Raw genomic sequence first — 22,903 nt, 5'->3', positions numbered from 1 at the left:
AATATGAATAATGGTTGCATGAAGAGTATTTGTAAAATTTAATTTATTTGTAACAGAGAGAATAGTTTTTTTAATGTTAGTATAAATTCTATCAGTTTTACACTAAAACATTGTGTGTTTGCTAGGACTATATTTGTCTAGCAGTACAAGTACAATAATGTTTGCTCTATACAGCAGATATGAGAATACCAGTATAGATTTGGCACATTTTTCAGTGAAAATTTCTTCAAAAATTAACGGAACTGAACATTTAAAGGCATAAAATTGGGTGATATGCTTTTGTGAGTAATAGTCTACTAAATTGGAAAGGGAAGGCTATTTTCAAGCAAGGTTGCCACAAACTGCACACAATAATTTATATTAGTTATGTAAACATAACAACAATTCTTGTTGGAAGCATATATTATTCCCCCACAATTTTAATCATTGGGTCGGACTCAAAAACTTTTTTTTTTTTGGTAACGATTCTAGTTGAATATATTAACATTCTATACGATCAAGTCTTAACTTATACAACTAAGGCAATATAGTGTATCTTGACTTGGATTGCATTAAATATGAAGACAGATGCTTAAAAATGTGGTATAGTAACTGTAGAACTTTTTTTTTCTCTTTCAAACTGCAGACTGCCTGATGGTTTCACATTGCTTCGCAGCCTTGCTCACCTTGCCCTCAATGATGTTTCACTTCAGGCACTTCCTAGTGACATTGGCAAGTAGGTTAAAAGTTCCATGTGTTTTTTTGTTTTGTTTTTTTTTTAAATTTGTTTTACACATTAAACTGATTGAAATTGTTTCATTTAATGGCAAATATGCCAACCATTCTGAGCTGAAACATGGGCAGTGTTTGCCACCGTGATATCTGGAAAGTCTGGTGTACCAATATCCACACTGCTGGATTAGCCCATTCATGTATTTAAAGGGCATTTAAACTGTCCTTGGTGAGGAATTATGAGCACAACACCTGCAGTGGAGAGGGCTTACCTTCAGTATGTATCATCTAAGTACATACTACAAAAAATCATTTGCACTATTTCACTTTGCTTTCTGGTAAGTGTCTGCTCTTTGCTTTATGTCGTCTTTAGTAAACCACACCAATTGATCTGTTAAAATTATTCCTTAAAGTTGATATGTTTTTGGTTTAACATGAGTCATTTTTACATCTTGATTACCAAGTATATGTAAAAAAAAAATTGTTTTGAAAATGAGCAACATCACACATTTGAAAGAACTAATGACCATAATGAATGCAAAATCTGGCATGTCAAGCTGGCAGAATTAAAGTGACAAGGTGCTACTGAAGCACTGTGTGGTGTTATAGTCTGCTACTCTATATACTTTTACAGAAGACTCAAGCCAGTTCAGGTTCCCCAAGAATATTCTTTTCACCCTCCTCTTTAAGAACAAGTTAGACTACAAGTTCCACATATTTTTTATTGATTCTTTTACTGTATCCCAGAAACACTGACCCAAGGCTTAAGGACTAATATAGGGAGTGCAGTACAGTAGACCAGGAGTGGCCAGCCCGCGGGTCCCGAGCCGCATGCGGCTCTTTGCCTGGTTTCATGCGGCTCTTAGTTCATATCGAAGTTTGTGTTTGTGTTTTTTTTTAATCTTGTTCGCATCGCTTGAGTTCAGTACGTTTTTTTCATCAAATGTGCATGTGCGTGAGATGAAAATACCGCAAAGTTTCCTAGTAGGTGCAAGATCATTTAAATAAACAATTTGTGTCAAGTTCGCTGTCAAAATGGCAGACAAAAAATGCACAGCAAAATGAAAATATGAAGATGAACACAGGACGTTTTTAACAGAGTGTGAGAGTTTATATTTTTTGTTGAACGTAATGGCAAGCCATTCTGCCTTATATGTCAGGTGTCATTAGCGCATTTCAAAGCTTCAGATCTTCAGCGCCACTTCAGCTCACTCCATGCTAACATCGACCAGGAATTTCCAAAAGGGACTGAACTTCGCAAGCATGAGTTGGTCACTTTGAAAACTCAGGCAGAAAAGCAGATACAGTTTTTCCGAAAATTTATGAAACGCTCAGAGACCGTAACGCTCGCGTCATATCAACTGGCTTGGAGCATTGCACGGGCTAAAAAGCCATATCGGACATTAACACGGCTATTGAATCACAGTTGCACTCTGACCTTCAAGCATGTGAGTATTTTAGTTTTGACATACAAGACAAGCCTCAGTTGGCAATATTTGCACGGTCTGTATCAAATGATTGTGTGATCAAAGAAGAACTCCTTGATATTGTGCCATTAAAAGACAGAACCTGTGGCATAGATGTGAAAGAAACAATGATGGCTGTATTTGCAAAAGCAAATCTGCCCATACTGAAACTAACTGCAATAGCCACGGATGGAGCGCCAGCCATGATCGGATCTGTGAATGGGCTTGTGGGGCTGTGCAAAGCTGACCAAACATTTCCCGAGTTTTGGAATTTCCACTACATCATCCACAGGGAGCAACTCGTGTCTAAATCATTGAATTTAGACAGCGTCATGAAGCCTGTGATGGAAATCGTCCACTACATCCGCACACATGCGCTTAACCACAGGCATTTCAAGAATCTCATTGCTGAGCTGGACCAAGGGCTTCCAGGTGACCTGCCGCTGCACTGCACTGTCAGGTGGCTGTCAAAAGGCCAAGTACTCTCTCGCTTCTTTGAGCTTTTGATTGCCGTGAAACTGTTAATGGAAGAGAAGGGCAAGGACTATCCTGAGCTCTCTGACCTCAAGTAGATTATGGATCTGGCCTTTTTGGTCGAAATGCTGTGTCACTTGCACAGACTGAACCTGACCCTGCAGGGTAAGTTAAAAATGCTGCCTGACCTGGTGCAAAGTGTGTTTGCATTTGTCAACAAACTGAAGCTGTTCAAGGCGCATATTCAAAAGGGAGAATTAACACATTTTCCCACTCTTCTAAAAGCCAGCGGGCAAGTCACCAGCACCGCCCTGAATAAGCAAAGAGCCAGATATGCAACACTGGTTGAAAACCTGCACAAAAGCTTTGTGACCAGGTTCCGTGATCTACAACTGAAAACGCCACAGATTACTTTCTTTGTCGACCCATTTAATGGGAGACTGTTTGAGTTGGGAATGATCGATCTTTGTGAGGAGGACCAACTGAAACCTGCTTTAAGCGAAGGGACCATTGAGTTCTGGAAAAGTGTGCCAATAGAAAAATACCCCAATGTCAAACAGGGAGCGCTGTCAATGTTTGGGTTAACATACGTCTGCGAGTCTGTGTTTTCTACCCAGAAACACTTGAAATCAAAGCATCGATCTGTTCTGACTGGCACCCATCTGAAATAATTGCTTCGAGTGGCAACAATGGAATACAAGCCAGATTTGAAGAGGATTGTTCAAGGCAAGAAATATAGGTATTTCCGAATGTCTCTGAAATAGAAAGATAGTAGTTTCCATTTTTGAAACTAGTTTTTGGGGCTGGTCTTCATTAGCAGGTGCTATGTATAACAGTTTCCATCTGCTTACTGATTAGTGTTTTTGGAGAATATAATGTTCAGTTTTTATAGGTAGAGAGATATGATCCAGAGAAATAACCTCCCTGATAGTACCTCAAGTAAAGAAGTATTATTGCTAATCTTGGATTGAGCATTATAAGCACAGTCTTTTAAAACAAATTATCATGAAAGTTTACCTGATTACAAGTCCTCTAGATTATGAGTCCATTATCAACTTTGGTCTAGACCGTGCTGAAGAGAAGGGGTAAAGCCGTCTGCATTAAGGACAAGATTTACAGTTAGTGTGTTGGAAATTCCTTATGCATAGCTGCATAGCTCAGTCCATTGAATGTTGTAGTGGCTGCACTTTTACATTGCAAGACATCTATTATTGGTAGGCAAATTTAGATTCCTTTTGTATGCATGATGTCTTTAAAATTAGATTTACACCATTGTGTATAGACTCTGTATTAAAATTATGATATTCAAGTCAATTAGGTATAGCTCATTACCTTTTTTGTGTTGGTTTGTTTCTTCTAACTTGCTGGTAGTATGTACCAAATTGACTATGGTTACAAACACCCATACCAAAGAAGGATAACACTATCTTTTACCTAGAATGAGCACAAGGATGGATTACTTATTTTTCATCCTGTATATAGTAAGAGACACTGATCAACTTATCACTACAATTTAATATTTTCTGGTTCCCTTTGACTGGGTTTAATATCTTTGTTCAGACAGATGTTTAAGAGCTTTACTGCTTTCAATCGCAGTAAGTATAGTGGTCATGAAAACAGTCCATTTAGAATTCAGTATTATGAATAGTATTTGATAGGTTTAAAGTAGAAATCAAACTGCCTTCCAGTTTGCACCAGTAGTTAGGAAAGTAACAAGGTTTTTAGCTTTATGACCTTTTACAGATTGAGGTGCAAGGTTTCCACTGAAAAATGTTTAGAAGAGAGCAGGTGGTCGTAGTTATTTGAGGTCATCTCTTTAAAGACTTTTATGTTTTTGCTGGCCTGGTAACACCCAAAGGCTCTTTAGAAAAGTAGATCTGTTGTTGGAGGATTGGAAATTTAGTCCATATCACTATGGCAAAGTTCTTATAGTAATATACTAGGAAGGCATCTCCATATCTCTAGATAGTAGCTTATAGCTACAAATTTTTATACTTACGTAAGGTTAAAGTATTATAGCTTAATTTTTGTTAAGCCAGAATAAATTTTATTATATCAGAATCAACTTATGTTTGCTTTGAGCCACGATTAGTTGGTTAATTCGTTTAGATGATGTAGTTTTGTACAATGTATTGTTTCTGGCATTTTTGAATAAAGGATACTTGGATAATGTGAGTTAAATACTGGTACTAATCCCTGACTGCTTATCCCATTTTGTGATTCCATTGAAAATACTGTTTATATTTGATCTGCAGCTCCTGTGACTTAAAGTGTTCAGCCAGTGCACACTTAGACACACTGCTTTTATTAAATAAAAAAAATATTACAAATTCCATCTGAAAAGGGTCCAAATGTTCCGTCTTCATTACTATTTGTGTGTCAGCCAAAATAAATGGGTAAATGCTTTGTTTTCCTACAGAAATTATTATTTTTCAGTAATCCAATACTGCCAGTGTATTGACAAGCTTTTTTTCACTTAATATATCAAAGTATTCTTGATGGTGAGACCCATTTTTATTAAGCCAACCCACCACCTCCTCGAGCCAGGGATTCTTTGACTTTATCCCTTCCATTTTGATGCACCTTTTCAACCTTTGCCTTTTGCCTTAGGATGCCCAAATCACATTAGTGTTTTGCCTCAAATGCCCAAATCACCTTAGTGTGTTTCTCCTCTAAACCTCCACACCAATTACTTTTTTTTTTAACTCATTTGTTGTCTGTAGTATGTATTACCTCATATATCCACTAGATTATTCTCATCTCTGTTCTTTCCAACTTAGCTTTTTTCTGTCTTAATCAGTACATCTCATTCCCATACAGTGCACAACTCCCAACATCAGTTTCATAAACATTTCACTGTAATAACAGAGTTCCTGCTGAAGTCAAAATGGGGAACATTTTCCAGAATTTCTTTCATGCATCTTGCTATCACTGCTACACTGCTGTTCTTGCACCTTTGGGTGCACTTTGCTTGTTACTTAAATAGCAGATCTTCCCTGTCATCTCTAAAACAACACTGTGACTTTCAAAATCACTTGGTCTTTTCTGCATTTCTGTTGAAGGCTTTTGCTTTCAAACTAGATTCTATTTCAGTGTTGTCGTCTTCATTTGTGCTTCACATTTTGCTATCATACAAGATCTGTGTATAAGAACTGCCTTGGCAAATCTTCATACACTTTTTGGTCCTCATCTCCATCACAAATGGCTACAGATTCCACATGTTAGCCCCCCACAGTTACCTCAAGACATTTAGTCTTCCCATCTGCTCTCCTGACCATTGTTCTTGCTTCTTCATACATGTCAACACTGGTTACACCAATCATGTATCCACTTCTCAATGCCCAATGCACCACTTCTCATAGTACCTTGTCAGATGCCACTTCTTTCCCTTGGTCTGGTACTATTCCTGTCTTTTCTGGAGTATAAACAACATGCTCATAAAAATTTCCTTTCCATTAGACAGTGCCAATTTTCACCTGATTCCAAATTTGTCTTTCTGTCACTCTTATAAATGCATTATTACCTGCTGTAAGTAACATCTAGGTTATAAAGTGGATCATACCAAACAATGGATTATCCTTTCTTTTGTAGTCTGGAATGAGTACATATCTTTTCCATTCTTCAGGAATCATCCCTTTACCCACAATATTCTTGCACAGGTCTGTCGGTCATTCAACTTGAGGACATTCCTCTGCCTTCAGCATTTCTCACAGCACTCCACTTAAGACCACTGCTTTACCTCTCTAATCTTCTTCAGCACTTCCACAACTTCCCTTTTCAAAAATTAACAGCAAAATCCATCTGTTTTCTTCCATCAGATATTATCCCATTTGTTTTCCTCATTCATCAATTTACTTATGTACTTTACTTACTTTTAATTTACTTATGTAGGTAGTATCAATCACAGTTTTCAAGCAACAGACTCACACTACATCTTCTCTTTCTTTTGCCACCTGTATTGCGATCCTGAATACATTCTTAATTCCTTCTACATTATGCTACTAACTTGCAAAGTCCTATCTCTTGACTTTTGCTCATTCACAGCTTTTTTCTTTTTCTTTTTTTTTTTTTTTTTTAAACTGCTCGCTGACCCCTGCATTTGGTTTTCCGGATACACATTTTTAAGATTTTTTTGTTCTTTGAATTGTTGCTATTTCATTAGTTTCACTTTTATTTCAGAACTTCTGTAAAAACAATATTTGGAATCTTTCGAGTCCCAATATTGTGAATCTTTTAAATGAGGTCAGTGAGACATGTGTTTAATGACTTTGTACCATAATTCAGGATAGGTTTCTCTGTTTAGAATTTCAGCACAGACAAAACAATCTACAACATCAGCAGTTAATTTTTTTTTGCAAAGTAACCAATAAATGCATGTGAGGTAAACCACGTTTTTGAAATTCTCCGACTTAAACTTCAAAGTCTTACAATATTTACATACTTCTGACATATCACCTATGTTCATATATCGATCATTTTTTTTACATATTTTTTTTAAATCCACCCTCTTCCACTTATCCGGGGTTGGGTCGTGGGGGCAGCAGCTTGAGCAGAGAGGCCCAGACTTCCCTCTCCCCAGCCACTTCTTCCAGCTCTTCCGGGATAATCCGAAGGTGTTCCCAGGCCAGCCGGGAGACACAGTCTCTCCAGCGTGTCCTGGGTCTTCCCCGGGGCCGCCTCCTGGTTGGACGTGCCCGGAACACCTCACCAGGGAAGCGTCCAGGAGGCATCCTGATCAGATGCTCGAGCCACCTCATCTAACTCCTCTCGATGCGGAGGAGTAGTGGCTCTACTCTGAGCCCCTCCCGGATGACTGAGCTTCTCAGCCTGTCTTTAAGGGAAAGCCCAGACACCCGGCGGAGGAAACTCATTTCAGCCGCTTGTATTTGCGATCTCGTTCTTTCGGTCACTACCCATAGCTCATGACCATAGGTGAGGGTAGGAACGTAGATCGACTGGTAAATTGAGAGCTTTGCCTTACAGCTCAGCTCTTTTTTCACCATGACAGACCGTTGCAGAGCCTGCATCACTGCAAATGCCGCACCGATCCACCGGTTGATCTCACGCTCCATTCTTCCCTCACTCGTGAACAAGACCCCGAGATACTTGAACTCCACCACTTGGGGCAGGATCTCTCCCCCAACCCTGAGAGGGCACTTCACTCTTTTACGGCTGAGGACCATAGTCTCAGATTTGGAGGTGCTGATTCTCATCCCAGCCGCTTCACATTCAGCTGCGAACCGATCCAGAGAGAGCTGAAGATCACGGCCTGATGAAGCAAACAGGACAACATCATCTACAAAAAGCAGTGACCCAATCCTGAGTCCACCAAACCGGACCCCCTCAACACCCTGGCTGCGCCTAGAAATTCTGTCCATAAAAGTTATGAACAGAATCAGTGACAAAGGGCAGCCCTGGCGGAGTCCAGCTCTCACTGGAAACAGGCTCAACTTACTGCCGGCAATGCGGACCAGGCTCTGACACCGGTTGTACAGGGCCCGAACAGCTCTTATCAGGGGGTCCGGTACCCCAAACTCCCGGAGCACCCCCCACAGGATTCCCCGAGGGACACGGTCGAACGCCTTTTCCAAGTCCACAAAACACATGTAGACTGGTTGGGCAAAATTCCATTTACCCAAACTCCGCGACCAGCACGAAAACCACACTGTTCCTCCTGAATCCTCCTGAATCCTCCTGATCCTCCTCTACAGAACCCCCGAATAGACTTTTCCAGGGAGGCTGAGGAGTGTGATCCCTCTGTAGTTGGAACACACCCTCCAGTCTCCCTTTTTAAAGAGGGGGATCACCTCCTGTCTGCCAATCCAGAGGCACGGTCTCCGATGTCCATGCGATGTTGCTGAGACGTGTCAACCAAGACAGTCCTACAACATCCAGAGCCTTGTGGAACTCCGGGCGTATCTCATCCACCCCCGGGGCCCTGCCACCAAGGAGTTTTTTGACCACCTCGGTGACCTCAGAGTCCCCAGGCTCTGCTTCCTCATTGGAAGGCATGTTAGTGGGATTGAGGAGGTCTTTGAAGTACTCCCCCCACCGACCCACAATGTCCCAAGTCGAGGTCAGCAGTGCACCATCCCCACCATATACGGTGTTGACACTGCACTGCTTCCTCCTCCTGAAATGCCGGACGCTGGACCAGAATCTCCTCAAAGCCATCCGAAAGTCGTTCTCCATGGCCTTTCCAAACTCCTCCCATGCCCAAGTTTTTGCCTCGGCAACCACCGAAGCCACATTCAGCTTGGCCTGCCGGTACCTATCAGCTGCCTCCAGAGACCCACAGGACAAAAAGGTCCTATAGGACTCCTCCTTCTGCTTGACGGCATCCCTCACCGCCGGTGTCCACCAACGGGTTCGGAGATTGCCGCCACGACACGCACCGACCACCTTACGGCCACAGCTCCGGTCAGCCGCCTCAACAATAGAGGCACGGAACATGGCCCATTGGACTCAATGTCCCCCACCTCCCTTGGGACGTGGTCGAAGTTCTGCCGAAGGTGGGAATTGAAGCTACTTCTGACAGGGGACTCAGCCGTTCCCAGCAGACCCTCACAACACGTTTGGGCCTACCAGGCCTGACCGGCATCTTCCCCCACCATCAAAGCCAACTCGCCACCAGGTTGTGATCAGTTGACAGCTCCGCCCCTTTCTTCACCCGAGTGTCCAAGACATATGGCCGCAAGTCCGACGACACGACCACAAAGTCGATCATCGAACTGAGGCCTAGGGTGTCCTGGTGCCAAGTGCACATATGAACACCCTTATGCTTGAACATGGAGTTCGTTACGGACAATCCGTGACGAGCATAGAAGTCCAATAACAAAACACCGCTCGGGTTCAGATCAGGGGGGCCATTCCTCCCAATCGCTCCCCTCCAGGTCTCACTGTCATTGCCCACGTGAGCACTGAAGTCTCACAGCAGAACGAGGGAGACCCCAGAAGGTACGCCCTCTAGCACCCCCTCCCGAGACTCCAAAAATGGTGGATACTCCAAACTGCTGTTCGGCGCTTATGCACAAACAACAGTCAGGACCCCCCAGAAGGGTGAGGGAGGCCACCCTCTCGTCCACCGGGGTAAACCCCAATGCACAGGCTCCAAGTCGGGGGGCAATAAGTATTCCCACACCTGCGCAGCGCCTCTCACCGGGGGCAACTCCATTAGTGGTAGAGAGTCCAGCCCCTCTCAAGGAGATTGGTTCCAGAGTCCAAGCTGTGCGTCGAGGTGAGTCCGACTATATCTAGCCGGAACCTCGCCCACTAGCTCAGGCTCCTTCCCCTTCAGAGAGGTGACATTCCACGTCCCAAGAGCCAGTTTCTGTAGCCGAGGATCAGACCGCCAAGGTCCCCGCCTTCGGCCACCACCCAACCTCCTTGGCCCCTCCCATAGGTGGTGAGCCCATGGGGAGGAGGACCCACGTTACCTCTTCGGGCTGTGCCCTGCCGAGCCCCATGGGTGCAGGCCTAGCCACCAGGCACTCGCCATCGAGCCCCATCTCCAGGCCTGGCTCCAGAGGGGGGCCCCGGTGACCCGCGTCCGGGCAAGGGAAAACGTTGTCCAAAGTTTTTGCTCTTCATTGGAGGTTTGTTGAACCACTCTTTGTCTCATCCCTCACCTAGGACCAGTTTGCCTTGGGTGACCCTACCAGGGGCATAAAGCCCCGGATAACATAGCTCCTAAGATCATTGGGACACGCAAACCCCTCCACCACGATAAGGTGACTGTTCAAGAAGGGTTTTTTTTTTTAAGCCTTTCAAATTCCACTGCTTTCATAATCTTTAACCTGCTCTGCATGTGTATACTGCCAACATTTGTGAACGTCTTTATGAAGTTCTACTTTGTCTTTTACTCTCTGTCTTTTAATTCTGAGCCCGATTGAACATGCTTTTCTTTTTCAGTTCCACTTGTTCCCGGTTGATGATTACTTTCCTTATTTTCTGAATATTCTTTTTCTTTTTTGCTCATTTTTCTCTCCAACGCTTTTGAGTCTATTTTCTCCGCACTGCTTTCTTTTTCACTTAGTTGTTGACGTTTCATTTATAACATATTGTCCTTGTATGCTTTATTTGCGCTGAGAGCCCTGGATCTGTGTGTGCACAAGCCTATACACGACTGAGTGTTTTGCTGCACGTGGTCTTATTTGATATTGGTTGCAAGTAAGGCGTGTCTTGCAAGAATCTCATGTTCTGCGTCATTGGAAGACGGCCCTGGGTCAATCTCTTGGCACAAAGTCTCATGTTTAAGGTCCCCGTGAGATGCTCCGTGGCCAGTCTCTTTCGTCTTGTGGGTCTTTTAAGTGTCTTCCGTGATCTTCTCCTGTCTTTCTCTCTCAGGATTTTTTTTATAATAGAGAGATTTCGTGATACTTCTATATAGAATTCCCTGTCACCTTCCACCTTCATTAAATGCTACTGCTTATAGAATCTCCTTTTTTCTTTAGTTGTTTCCTCCTCTATCATCAAGACCTTCAGCCTTGTTACATATTGGTGTCAGTTTTATTCTTGCCTTTGACTTGAAGAACTCTTGCAATCAAGAGATATCGAGACACACACACACCCTTATCTAGGGATTACATAGTCTGTTTTGCTCTTTACACAACTAGGTTCAGATGTCACCAGCTTCTTTTCTTTCTTCTTAAACATGCTGTTGCTGAACCATTACCACTGTGTCACCAAATTCCAAAATCCTTTCACCCTTAAACGGTCTCTTACCAAAGCTAAAACCCCCATGGCCATCAGCACTATTTCCACCATGCCTATTCAGTTCACCACCCAGTACTGTCATCTCTACCAAGGCACCAAAGACATCATGCCCCAACTAGGGGTGGGCGGTATGAACAAAATTCAATATCACAGTATTTTTTTAAATTATCCTGTTTTCACAGTATTCGACGGTATTTTTTTTCCCATGCATGAGTGGATGTTAACCACATTTTCCACTGCAATTACTGGCTAAGAATAACCTATTCCACTGTCAAGAGTATTGTACATTGTACAAAAAAAACATTTTAATGTGCACACAAGTATTAATGCAGTTTTGCATTGCCCCATAAAGTGCCACCACTAATGGAGAAGGTATCACATTGCATGACAGATGCAGTCAAAATATAGAACCTTTTTATTGAACAAATTTTGCAAAAACAAACTATAATTTTGACAACATATTTTCAACCATACAAAGAGGCATTTAGACTTAGCAAAATATCCAGAAGTGCTTGTCAAAAATTGTATTGCACCGAATATGTCTTAGAAAAGGAATAAATAGTAAATATGTTTTGTAAACCAACTACACTTTCTGTTAATGTTTAACAATCCCTGTCCACTGACACGTTAAAGTGACTTTTTAAACAACTTTATCATCATTAAACTGCATAATATTTAAACTAATAAATAATAACAATAAAATAAATAATAGTATTATTACTGATAGTTGCACTATTACTTCAAGACTTCAAGCCCAGGTGCATTACACAGTATTCACCAAATTGAAATAAAATAAAACAAGTGCGACTTGGTGATGACATCTTTACCAACTGAACCATCATTTAGGCAAACTGCGTTAATATGGACCTTGCTTCACGCTATGCTATACTGGGAAGAAAAAAACAAACATAAATTAATGCAGCACATTAAATGCTTTGTGTTACGTTCCCCGACCCAGTGGTTAATCACTACGCTTCTTAAACTGACTTCCTCCGCACTAAGAGAAGACCGCAATCACCATACAGAATCCATTCACTTCATGATATTCCTGCTTTTTGAAAATTTAGAATGCTAAGATAAATACTTTATCATTTTCATAATGAAATGCATTAAAGCAGGTATTACACATGCACGGTAGTGAGGCGGTAGTGCTGCTCCCTCGCAGTAAGGGGTCCACAGGTGTATGTTCAGTGTAGAGAACTTTATGGCAGGTGTGATGAGGCTCCAAAAAACTGGATGTATGAATAGCTATCGCACAGGTTTAACTTAAATATTGTGCAAATGTTGGGTTTCTGATCTGCTGGCTGGAGACACAAACACAGAATTCAATGCATGTTCTTCTGAGCGGGCTATCTTTATTGCATGCATGCTGTCTCTATCTGACGTACCAAGACCACAGTTCCTTTTTCCTTCCTTCCTTCCTTTTTCTTTCACCACATAACCAATCACCACACGATAAACGTCTTTGTGAAATTAAAACTAGTTATTAACTTAGGTCACGGAGTGTTCAGAACTTTAAAAATATCTTCATTATACATGTTTAATTATGCCATCCCTTCAGAGTTGCGCCCATCTCTGAACGAGTCGCCAGCACATCGAAGGATGAATACAAGGAAAACATACACTAGCAGGATCAATATAGCACAACAAAACCCCACATCCTACATGACTTTGAAAGGAAACTGAAGCACGCCGAGTAAACCCACCAGAAAAACATGCAAATGCAAGGCAGGCACGCCGCTGTGCCCCCATATGATTAATGCATGCTTTAATGCATTTCACCATGAAAATTATATTAAGTATTTATCTTAGCAATCTAAATGTTCAGAGAGCAGGAAGATCATGAAGTGAATGTATTCTGTGCGGCAATTGCTGCCGGCGCCTCCTCTTAGTGCAAGAAGAAGTCAGTTTAAGAATCACTTAACACAAAGCATTTAATGTGCTATATAACTTATGACGGGGTTTGAGAAAATCTAGTAAATTAAATGTTCATTTTACGATGAAGTTTAGTTTACGATGGTCTACTTTAATGACAAATTACGAGAATAAAGTAAACATGTCGTCACACTATTACACAGTACCCAGGTACATTACACTGTATTGAAAACAAATAAAACAATTACAACTTGGCTTGCAGTATTATCCAGTAGTATAGAGACAGTAATTACACAGCTGACCTTTTAAAACTAAAGTTATCTCCAGGCAATGGACGTGACTCCTTTTTTTCGGCAAAAGTTCTTCTGTTCATCATGTTCAACTTTACTTTTAGTTCAGTTTCGGAATGCTCTCTGTCCATTTTCACCATGCAGCATACCTACGCTTCCGCTCACTATTTGGTGGTGTAGTAGTGAAAAAGAGCCCTAGTGCAACAAATCTGTGTTTAGCAGTGTAGCAGTGAAAAAGGTCCCCACTTGAACAGTTTCCCGCTGCGCCACGTTCCGAACGTCGTTTAGGCAATTTATACTGGTGTTGCGGTATAAAAAAAATCCATATCATAAAAAAAAATAAACGGTTTTCGGTATGAACCGGTATACCGCCCAGCACTACCACCAACCTGTCCCAAAACTCATCTTTTTCACTTCTGCCAATCTATGCAACATATGTGTAGATGTTATTATTCAGATATTTATCAACAACATGCTCATTTACCCTTTAGCTTGCACCTTGTTGTCTTCCCATTTTTCTGATTATCGTACACCAACCACAGCATTATCATCATTGCTCCCCTGACAGAAAAACTTCTCCATTCCACTGTTCCCACTGACAATTCTGAAACTTTACCTTTCATCTTCTTTCTTGTATACAGCATCCAGTACTTTCATTCTGTGAAGCATATCCAACACTTTACCTGATTTGCTTGATATACTTTCTGGTTTGCAAATCCGATTCCCTTTCCTTTACATCTTTTACTCACTACTTTTCCTTCATCTTCCTCACAACTAAATCAGCCTCTACACGTATCCGATTTAGGACTGTCATAAATTGGGTTTCTTCTGCCTGTGGTTCAGCCATATTTCACCACTTTCTGTTTGACATAGGCAGTTGGGGCTGCCAAACATCAGACTATGCTTCTCATTTGTTCAGATGTTTATAAGGCTGGATACCCTGTTTATGTCAGCTTTATAAACATTATCAGAGCTGTAAGTTGTACATTTTATTCCAGTTTTCTGAAAAGTGTTATTGTTCTGTACAAAGCCTGTCTGCTTCAAAGTGAAAGATTTCTTTAGTCTAATATATTTATGACTTTTATCACTTTTACAAAGGCAGCTTTTACAACAAACTACTTGCTAATTTCATACAAAGAGTATACATAAATGATATCCATTTTCCTGGAATATTTTTTCCATACATGTGCAAGACTTATATCTATTTACTTTTTGGAAGGAGTGTCATTTGCCATAGTACTGGCATAATTCCTTTAAAAGTTTGAAGGCACACATGCACAACACTATTGTGATTCTTATCTTGTTGTGTTGTAATGTATTCCTATGGAGTTTTAAAATTACATTAGTATGGTGTATTGCTGAAGGTGCTACGTGAAATAATGTTTCTTTGATTGTCTGTTGGAAGATAAACAAACAAAAGAACACTGATTGGTGTAAAGACTGATGTCAGAATGCAAGTTTGCATCATTCTTAGAATTGGTCGTGGCAGCACACTAGACTTGGATGCATGATTTCTTTTGTGCCCTTGCTTAACAGCTTGATTTCTCCTTTGTGTTTCTCTCTTGTGCTAATGTTTTTCAGAGAGTCTGGTTTCATTCCAGTAGTACTGGAAATTTGAAGTATTTGTCACTATTTTTTCAGTTGAAATGCTGAAACTTGAAAGTTTCAAATCTCTTCAACCGCTTCCTGGTACCCAAGATGCCACTGTAATGATTTGGGGTGAAAAACTGGTGCACACAATAACATATCATATTTATTGTTTGATTTCTATGTAACAAAAGAAATACAAAGTACACATAAATGCCAAAAGAAAAAGAAAACAAACAGGGTATAGTTGGACATTTTGAGCGTTCAGAATTTTAAAACTTTTTTCTTTATTTAAAGAATAAATTCTAATTGAGTAACAACAATGGTCTGTAATAAAATGTTAAAAAAATCAGATGTATATAAGCCTGTATCATTGTTAGTTTAATGTTAATCTGTATGGTTTAATGATAGAGTTGGAATAGTAATGTATATTATTACAGAAAATCAGCCTTTTCGATTACACATGTGCAAAATGTACTAAATCTCAAAGTGATGCAGTTTTTTTTGTTTACAATTTATCATGATGAAACTAAAAACAGTGGACACAAAAATACATACCACATTTTCTTAATATTTATTTCAGTCTCCTTGGCAATGCTGTTTATTGCAGTATTTTTTTCAGTACATTTTTCAGTAATTATTTGATCTGTCGATCAGTGTTCCATTAAAAGGTAGCTGACATTCATATAATAGTAAATGTCTTATTACTTATGGAAGATGCTTTGGAAATGGAACTGTTTTTACAAAAATTCTAAAATAATTAGTGGGAAGTCCGAGACCTCTTCTTATTTAACAATTATTCCTAAATGTACAAATGCGAACCTGAATTTTACCTTTAGCACATATTCAATACATAAAAAACTAAGTGACTTATTGAAAACTTACTTCAAAGTCTGCTGAGAAATAAGGCCTTAAAGAGTCTTTTAAAATTCTGGAAAATAATACACTTTCATTGTTGCTTTTCACATATTGAAAATGTCAAATACCTTTAATATTGACTGAGTAATTTGTATGCATTGAAAATATTATCTCTCACTTAGGCTTTTATTTTTATTTTTCCTAACTGCCAGTTGCATCATAAAGAAATGTCACCTCTTCATAAATGTCCTGTAGAAAATGTAAGTGGATATTCTATGTAAGACATCAAGGTTTTCATTTTGTCACTCTTTTGTATTCAGCCCCCTTCTACAAAATCAGCAGTTCCTCAGGCTTCTGGAGTTCTGGTGTCTTTGCCTTACAATGCTCTGTGTCCTCTCCATTGATCCCATCAAAGGTGCTTGCATGCTGGTTCTCGTTTAATTATCATATTCATGCATTGCTTTTTCTTAACCAAGCTGTATATTTTAGTTTTAGTTATTTTTGGATGCACGCTCAAATATTTTTTTTGGATTAGTAAATTCATGCTTAGCCAAAATATGCTTGTTAAAAGTTCTATCATATTTGCCTGTCCATATTTTACACAAATGCATGCATCTTTAAACAAAGCTAATAGTTCTGTTATGCTGTTGTTCATGCAGCTTAGTGCCTATGGTAAGAATCTTTTTAAAACTGAAAACAAACCATTTTTTTTAAATAAAACAATTGCATACAGTCACTTTTACCATTCATTACACGCAGTTCTGTCAAGATTTATACTGATCATTTCATTCTAGTATATAAATATTTGTTTACTTTCCAAAGTTTAAAGTCAAATGAAGGTTTTATTTCTTTGTTTAAATTAATATTAATTTTACAGTACAGTTACAACACTTTAAAATGTCCTCATTGTTTGGAGACTTTACAAAGCAAATGTCAATGTTAGTTGTTTTATAAAAATGTATTTTAAAATATTTCAAGAAATTATAATAAATGCTTGACCTACTTTTTGGTTACATAGTTAATAAAAAAAAGTACCACATAAACATGCATACCACATGTTATTAAACATTTCCTACTTTGCATTTGGCCAGGTGTGTATTGAGTAATATTCATCTGAGGGTTTAAGGCTACTGTGTAGATCTTTTTTGAAACCAAGACATGCTCATAAATCACCTTGACCCATTCTGAGGTTAATAGTGTGTGAAGATAATACAAATTAGGCTTGTATTGCATCTCTGCTCAAAAGTTGGTAATTTAGGTTCACTTAAGTTTTGTTTTGTTTGTTATAATTCTGAAAACATTTAAAGGGAAATAATTTTTTTGTGTTTTGCGTTTTCCAGCTTGTAACAAATACTGCTTTGCTTCTTATATCAAAATATATACTTTTCTTTTTGACATAAGCTTCTTTTATGCTGCATCACCTTTCCCTTTGTTCCTAGGTTTTACACTGACTATAAAGTTTCCATTTCTAAGAAATATCTTTTGATGGAGAACAGTGTAATACCTATTGCTTTCATTAGATCAGAGTATGAGTGTGGAATACTGGGTCTGTGGCTTAACAATCAGGAACCCGTTTTAAATAAATAATTGGTTGGCTCAATCTCCATGGGTGTGCATGCTCACACAGCTGAAGGAGGTTGGTAAGGTATTTGGGGTGAGACCCACCTGCATCTTAGGGGGTGGTCTGTCGCAATAGCTTCATCAGCTCTCTGTGGTATGTGATTGAAGTGTTGGACTCACAGAGGCAGACAAAAAGGCAGCTGGTACTGTAACAAGGAATTGCAGAAAAGAACAAAAGGAAAAGGGAAGGAGGTTAAGGAAAGAATGGAGAGAAGACAGGAAGGGGAGAGAGCCAGTGCAAGTGAGCAAACAAGAGTCAAACAAGAAGTCCTTTGGGTGAGCATATGCCCATCATTCAGGGGCTGAAGGAGGTCACTGCGGCTGAATGACCTAGGAGCTAGAGTAACTGAGGAGCTGCTCAGTTGGAGCGACCCTCCATAAGGATGGGAGAAAGGCAGCAGGAGCTGCATGGGTATTGAAGGCTCAGTGAGGTGGCCTACTTGGTGGTGCCATGGTTCATAGGGATGCAAGCCTGGCAGTGAGAGTTGGAGGCTCAGTGGGTTGCTTTGCTGGGGCCATAGATGGCTTCAGGGGTCCGAGCCTAGGAGCAAACACAGAAGGTTGCCTGAACTGCCAATTAGGAATCTCTTTGACTGCAAGATCTCGTTTGGGGTAAGCTGAGGTGACAGCCATTTTAAGGTGAAGCACCAGGGTCTGGTTTTTAAAGAGAAGCTTTTGTCCTAGGTATTTTAACTTTGCTTTTAATGGATCTATTTGACTGGCTTGTAATTTCACTTTTATGGATTATTTATTTATTGAATGGACTGCACTTTTTGAACACTGTTTAGATTTTTGATTGTTTTTAATAAAAGCTCTATCACTTTTGCACCAACCCCTTGCTTTGTGTGTTGTGTCCTCGTCCGCTGCCTCAACCCTCAGGTACTTTATCAGCAGTGCTGGTTTCCAGAGGCTCCCGGGATGCAGCTGATAGAATGGAGCCAACCTGCATTGTCACAATGAATAATCTTGCAATGTTTGGTCATGCCACACATCTGTAATAGAAGCAACCTTTTTAAATCAGTTTTGACATAATAATTTTCCATCTATGGACAACATAAACAATTCTGTTTTAGCAATTCTCTACTTAACCATGTTTGATATACTCTCATATGTAACTCCCAGGTTCAGAATCCTTATTGATTGATAGTTAAGTTTTTTTTTTCCTAACTTCATATTGTAAATTAAAATTTCTTTTAATGTAATCCTTTACCACACCTGTAAGTAAATATATTAAGAATCACAACAAGGCTATTAGAGTCACTTTACTGTATGTTAGTGCATTTGTATATTTTCAAGTTGCTACCCTGGTCATGAACACTGTATGCCTACACATGCACAACGTTATTAGTGACATTGGTGTTTTTTTATTCATACTTTTAAGATTTTTAAAGAAATTATGTGAACACTACTGCGGTGGGTTGGCATCCTGCCCTGGATTGGTTCCTGCCTTGTGCCCTGTGTTGGCTGGGATTGGCTCCAGCAGACCCCCGTGACCCTGTATTCGGATTCAGCGGGTTAGAAAATGGATGGATGGATGGATGTGAACACTAGCTGGGGTTCCTCTTTACTGCAGACAGGTCTAGCACAGTTTCCCAGAAGGCTAATATACAGACTCCCCTGTTTTACACTATGCAAACTTTCCAGTTCACTTTGTTGACATACCTACAGTATCTGTGCTACATCAACCCAAGTGTGTCTATGTAGAAAAAGAATCCAAACAACAAGAAACACCACCAATGCTTATAATGGTTAAATGAGAAAGTGTTCATCAACATCGACAGCTATTGGAGATAAACATTGTTTGTTGTACTTGCCATATTGTGTTCTGAATTTAATAAATTTCTTTTTGTGCCCATACTAAGTATTCCCTTAAACCCAGTCTCAGTAAAGTTTGATCTCTCTACTTTGCTGCCTGCTTGACTATAACCTCACTGTTACTTCCATGCCTATATTATGAAAAGTGGCTCTGCAAAATTAGCTTCATTGGCTACCTGTAAAATTCAGCGTTAATTTAAAAATTCCTTAACTTCAAACCACTCCATAACCTTTCTCCATTATACCTCCCTTACCTCATACATGTCTATACCCCCAACCGCACTCTTAAGTCCTTTACATTTGGCCTCCTCATTGTCCCTCCTACAGGCCTAATCACCATGGGTTCCAGGGCATTTGCTTGTCATCCCTGGAATATTCTACCACAAAACATTCAGGACATTCCCCACCCATTGTTAAATCCCGTTTTTAAGACTCACTTATTTAGATTGGCTTACACTATATGATCTTAGGCTTTATTTTTATTTGTTCTGTTTATTTTCATTTTCATAGATGTTTATTTTTATATGCATGCTTACTTATTTTTGGTTTTATGATTTTATTGTTTTTATGGTATCCTTGGGTGATTAAGAAGACACACTGAAATAAAAAATATTACTATTAAAATCGTTCATTGTATTTGTAGTTTCACATCAAAAAATGCAAAATGAGGAAGAAAGATGAGAAGGGCTACATAACACATTTTACCTAGGTCTGTTGGAGACTGCTTTGTTGTAATACTTGATTTGATTGTGTTGTGCTAATTTGTTTCATAGGATTAACGTGCAGTTTGACAAGCAAGCCTTACAAAAATCTTGTTTTCTCTCTAAAGTGCATTGTGAGTTAGAGGGGTTAGAGTTGCTGGGGCTTAGGTGATAAGCATAATTTTTTTTCCTAAATGTTTTTTGTGCTCAAAACAGCTAAACGTTTAAGTAGTTTTTCTTCACACCCATAGTTGCCAAATGTTTTGGTGAGGCTTTTAGCTCACTGGCAAATTGCAGAACATTAGTAAAATTCACTGCATGCTATAAGACTCACTGCATGCTACAAACCTCTATAGCATCTTGGTTGCCTGTTTCCTTGCTTAGATTTATTCAAAATTATACACCACATGTACAGCAGTGATCCTTGAGAATGCCTACAGATCTAATGTTTATAACTGACCAAACAATTTAGTAACAAGAATTAAGGAAATTGTCGTGTATTGTCTGGTTTTACTGTTTTTTTTTGTGTGGCAAAGCATTCAGAGTCTTGAAATGTGTTTTGTTCTCTTAAGAATTTACTTTTTTCTAATGTCATTTGCCCCAGACGCTTGCCTTGTTAATTCAAACTGTATTTGATAATTTTATTCCATAATAAATTTCCCTGAGGATCTTCCAGTGTAAGACTATAGGTGATCAGTGCAATTGTGAAACAAAATTTGTCAAGTTTAAAGCACTTGTTCCATTTTAGAGAAAGCTTTCTTCTATGTTTGGGCAGTTCTGGGGGACAAAATGAGCAGGGGGGTCTTTTTCCAGTTGGCAAAGATTTATCTTAAAAAAAATTAAGGAAGGGATTTATTGTTTCATTTATGTATAATTCATTTATTGCAGCAAAACTGTTAAATAGCTAATAATGCAGTATTGGGTAAATCCAGAGTATTCAGGAAAAACAGCTGCTGCTTGTTTGCTGCTGTTTGTTTGGTGTTGTGTATATTCCATGGGCCTTGTGTGATACTAATTTAATGGGGTATTACAAAGATGGTACTCCAAGTGTTTTCTAGTGTCTTTCTAACTTTTTCTATTATATAAAATATATTGCTTTATTAATAGTGTCATAGTCAGCCTTTTCTAATGAATAGTTGTGATGATGAGGGATAGATAAATAATAAATTTTGTATTGTTAATTGCTAATTCTGCATTGTACAAATTGAGCAGATTTTACATCTCATTTGTGGATTTTATATAAGGCATTGTTACACAAGTACAAGAGTAAAAGCCAAGGAATAACAGTTGACAACTAGTGTTATCATAAATGCACACACTAAAGATTAGTACAAAGAAAAATAATTACCTTTAACGGTAAACAAAATAATACTAGTAATTCAAAATTCAGTAGTATCCATACAAGTAGCAGAATTCAAAATGCTTATAGCCCTAAGCTTTGATAACTCAGTCACATCATTTCAGCAAGAAAAAATATTTGAATAATGTTACAACCATAAAGATATGAATGACCAATTTGGAGCACATTTATGTAATACTTTCCCATAATTAGTAGGGACAGCTGAAGATTACATGGAAAGTTTTTTTTTTTTTTTTCTCCTCTTTCACAATTTGATATGACACACAAATATATACATTTTATATTTTTAAATGCATGTATATATCTCTGTATATGTACAGGTGTGTATATTAGATCGTCTATACATGTATATGCACAAATAATGTTTCTTATGTGATGCTCAGTCTTATTTGTTCTTAATCAAATTCTGCCAACAAGCCAATTGAAAAATGCTGAAACAGAACTCCAAGAGCTCAAACTAAAAATGAACGCAACAGTTTTCATAATCAGCATAAAACTTAATGGGACAAAAAGAGGTTAACTTTAATTTATTTTTTAACCTGACATACAGTGCATCTGGAAAGTATTCACAGCGCATCACTTTTTCCACATTTTATGTTAAAGCCTTACTCCAAAATGGATTACATTCATTTTTTTCCTCAGAATTCTACACACAACACCCCATAATGACAACGTGAAAAAAGTTTACTTAATGTTTTTGCAAATTAATAAAAAATAAGAAAATTGAGAAAGCACATGTACAGAAGTATTCACAGTCTTTGCCATGAAGCTCAAAATTGAGCTCAGGTGCATCCTGTTTCCCCTGATCATCCTTGAGATGTTTAATTGGAGTCCACCTGTGGTAAATTCAGTTGATTGGACATGATTTGGAAAGGCACACACCTGTCTATAGAAGGTCCCACAGTCGACAGTTCATGTCAGAGCACAAACCATGCATGAAGTCAAAGGAATTGTCTGCAGACCTCCGAGACAGGATTGTCTCGTGGCACAAATCTGGGGAAGGTTACAGAAAAATTTTTGCTGCTTTGAAGGTCCCAATGAGCACAGTGGCCTCCATCATCCGTAAGTGGAAGAAGTTCGAAACCACCAGGACTCTTCCTAGAGCTGGCCGGCCATCTAAACTGAGCAATCGAGAGAGAAGGGCCTTAGTCAGGGAGCTGACCAAGAACTCGATGGTCACTCTGTCAGAGCTCCAGAGGTCCTCTGTGGAGAGAGGAGAACCTTCCAGAAGGACAACCATCTCTGCAGCAATCCACCAATCAGGCCTGTATGGTAGAGTGGCCAGACGGAAGCCACACATGGCAGCCCACCTGGAGTTTGCCAAAAGGCACCTGAAGGACTTTGACCATGAGAAACAAAATTCTCTGGTCTGATGAGACAGAGATTGAACTCTTTGGTGTGAATGCCAGGTGTCATGTTTGGAGGAAACCA

The 22,903-nt window shown here is 39.4% G+C and overlaps 1 protein-coding gene across 18 annotated transcripts in view; it reads left to right on the top strand.

Moving 5' to 3' along the window:
• Positions 1–22,903, top strand: part of scrib (scribble planar cell polarity protein) — a 281,005-nt gene that overhangs the window by 73,595 nt on the left and 184,507 nt on the right. For all 18 annotated transcript variants that reach the window (XM_039753714.1, XM_039753729.1, XM_039753727.1 and 15 more), the window contains exon 4: positions 626–715. In XM_039753714.1, coding sequence (XP_039609648.1) covers positions 626–715 — 90 coding nt within the window. The remainder of the gene's footprint in view (positions 1–625; positions 716–22,903) is intronic.

The sequence above is a fragment of the Polypterus senegalus genome, chromosome 5 (assembly GCF_016835505.1).
Source record: "Polypterus senegalus isolate Bchr_013 chromosome 5, ASM1683550v1, whole genome shotgun sequence".
Taxonomy (NCBI): Eukaryota; Metazoa; Chordata; class Cladistia; order Polypteriformes; family Polypteridae; genus Polypterus; species Polypterus senegalus.
This window is presented reverse-complemented; position numbering and strand designations above follow the sequence as displayed.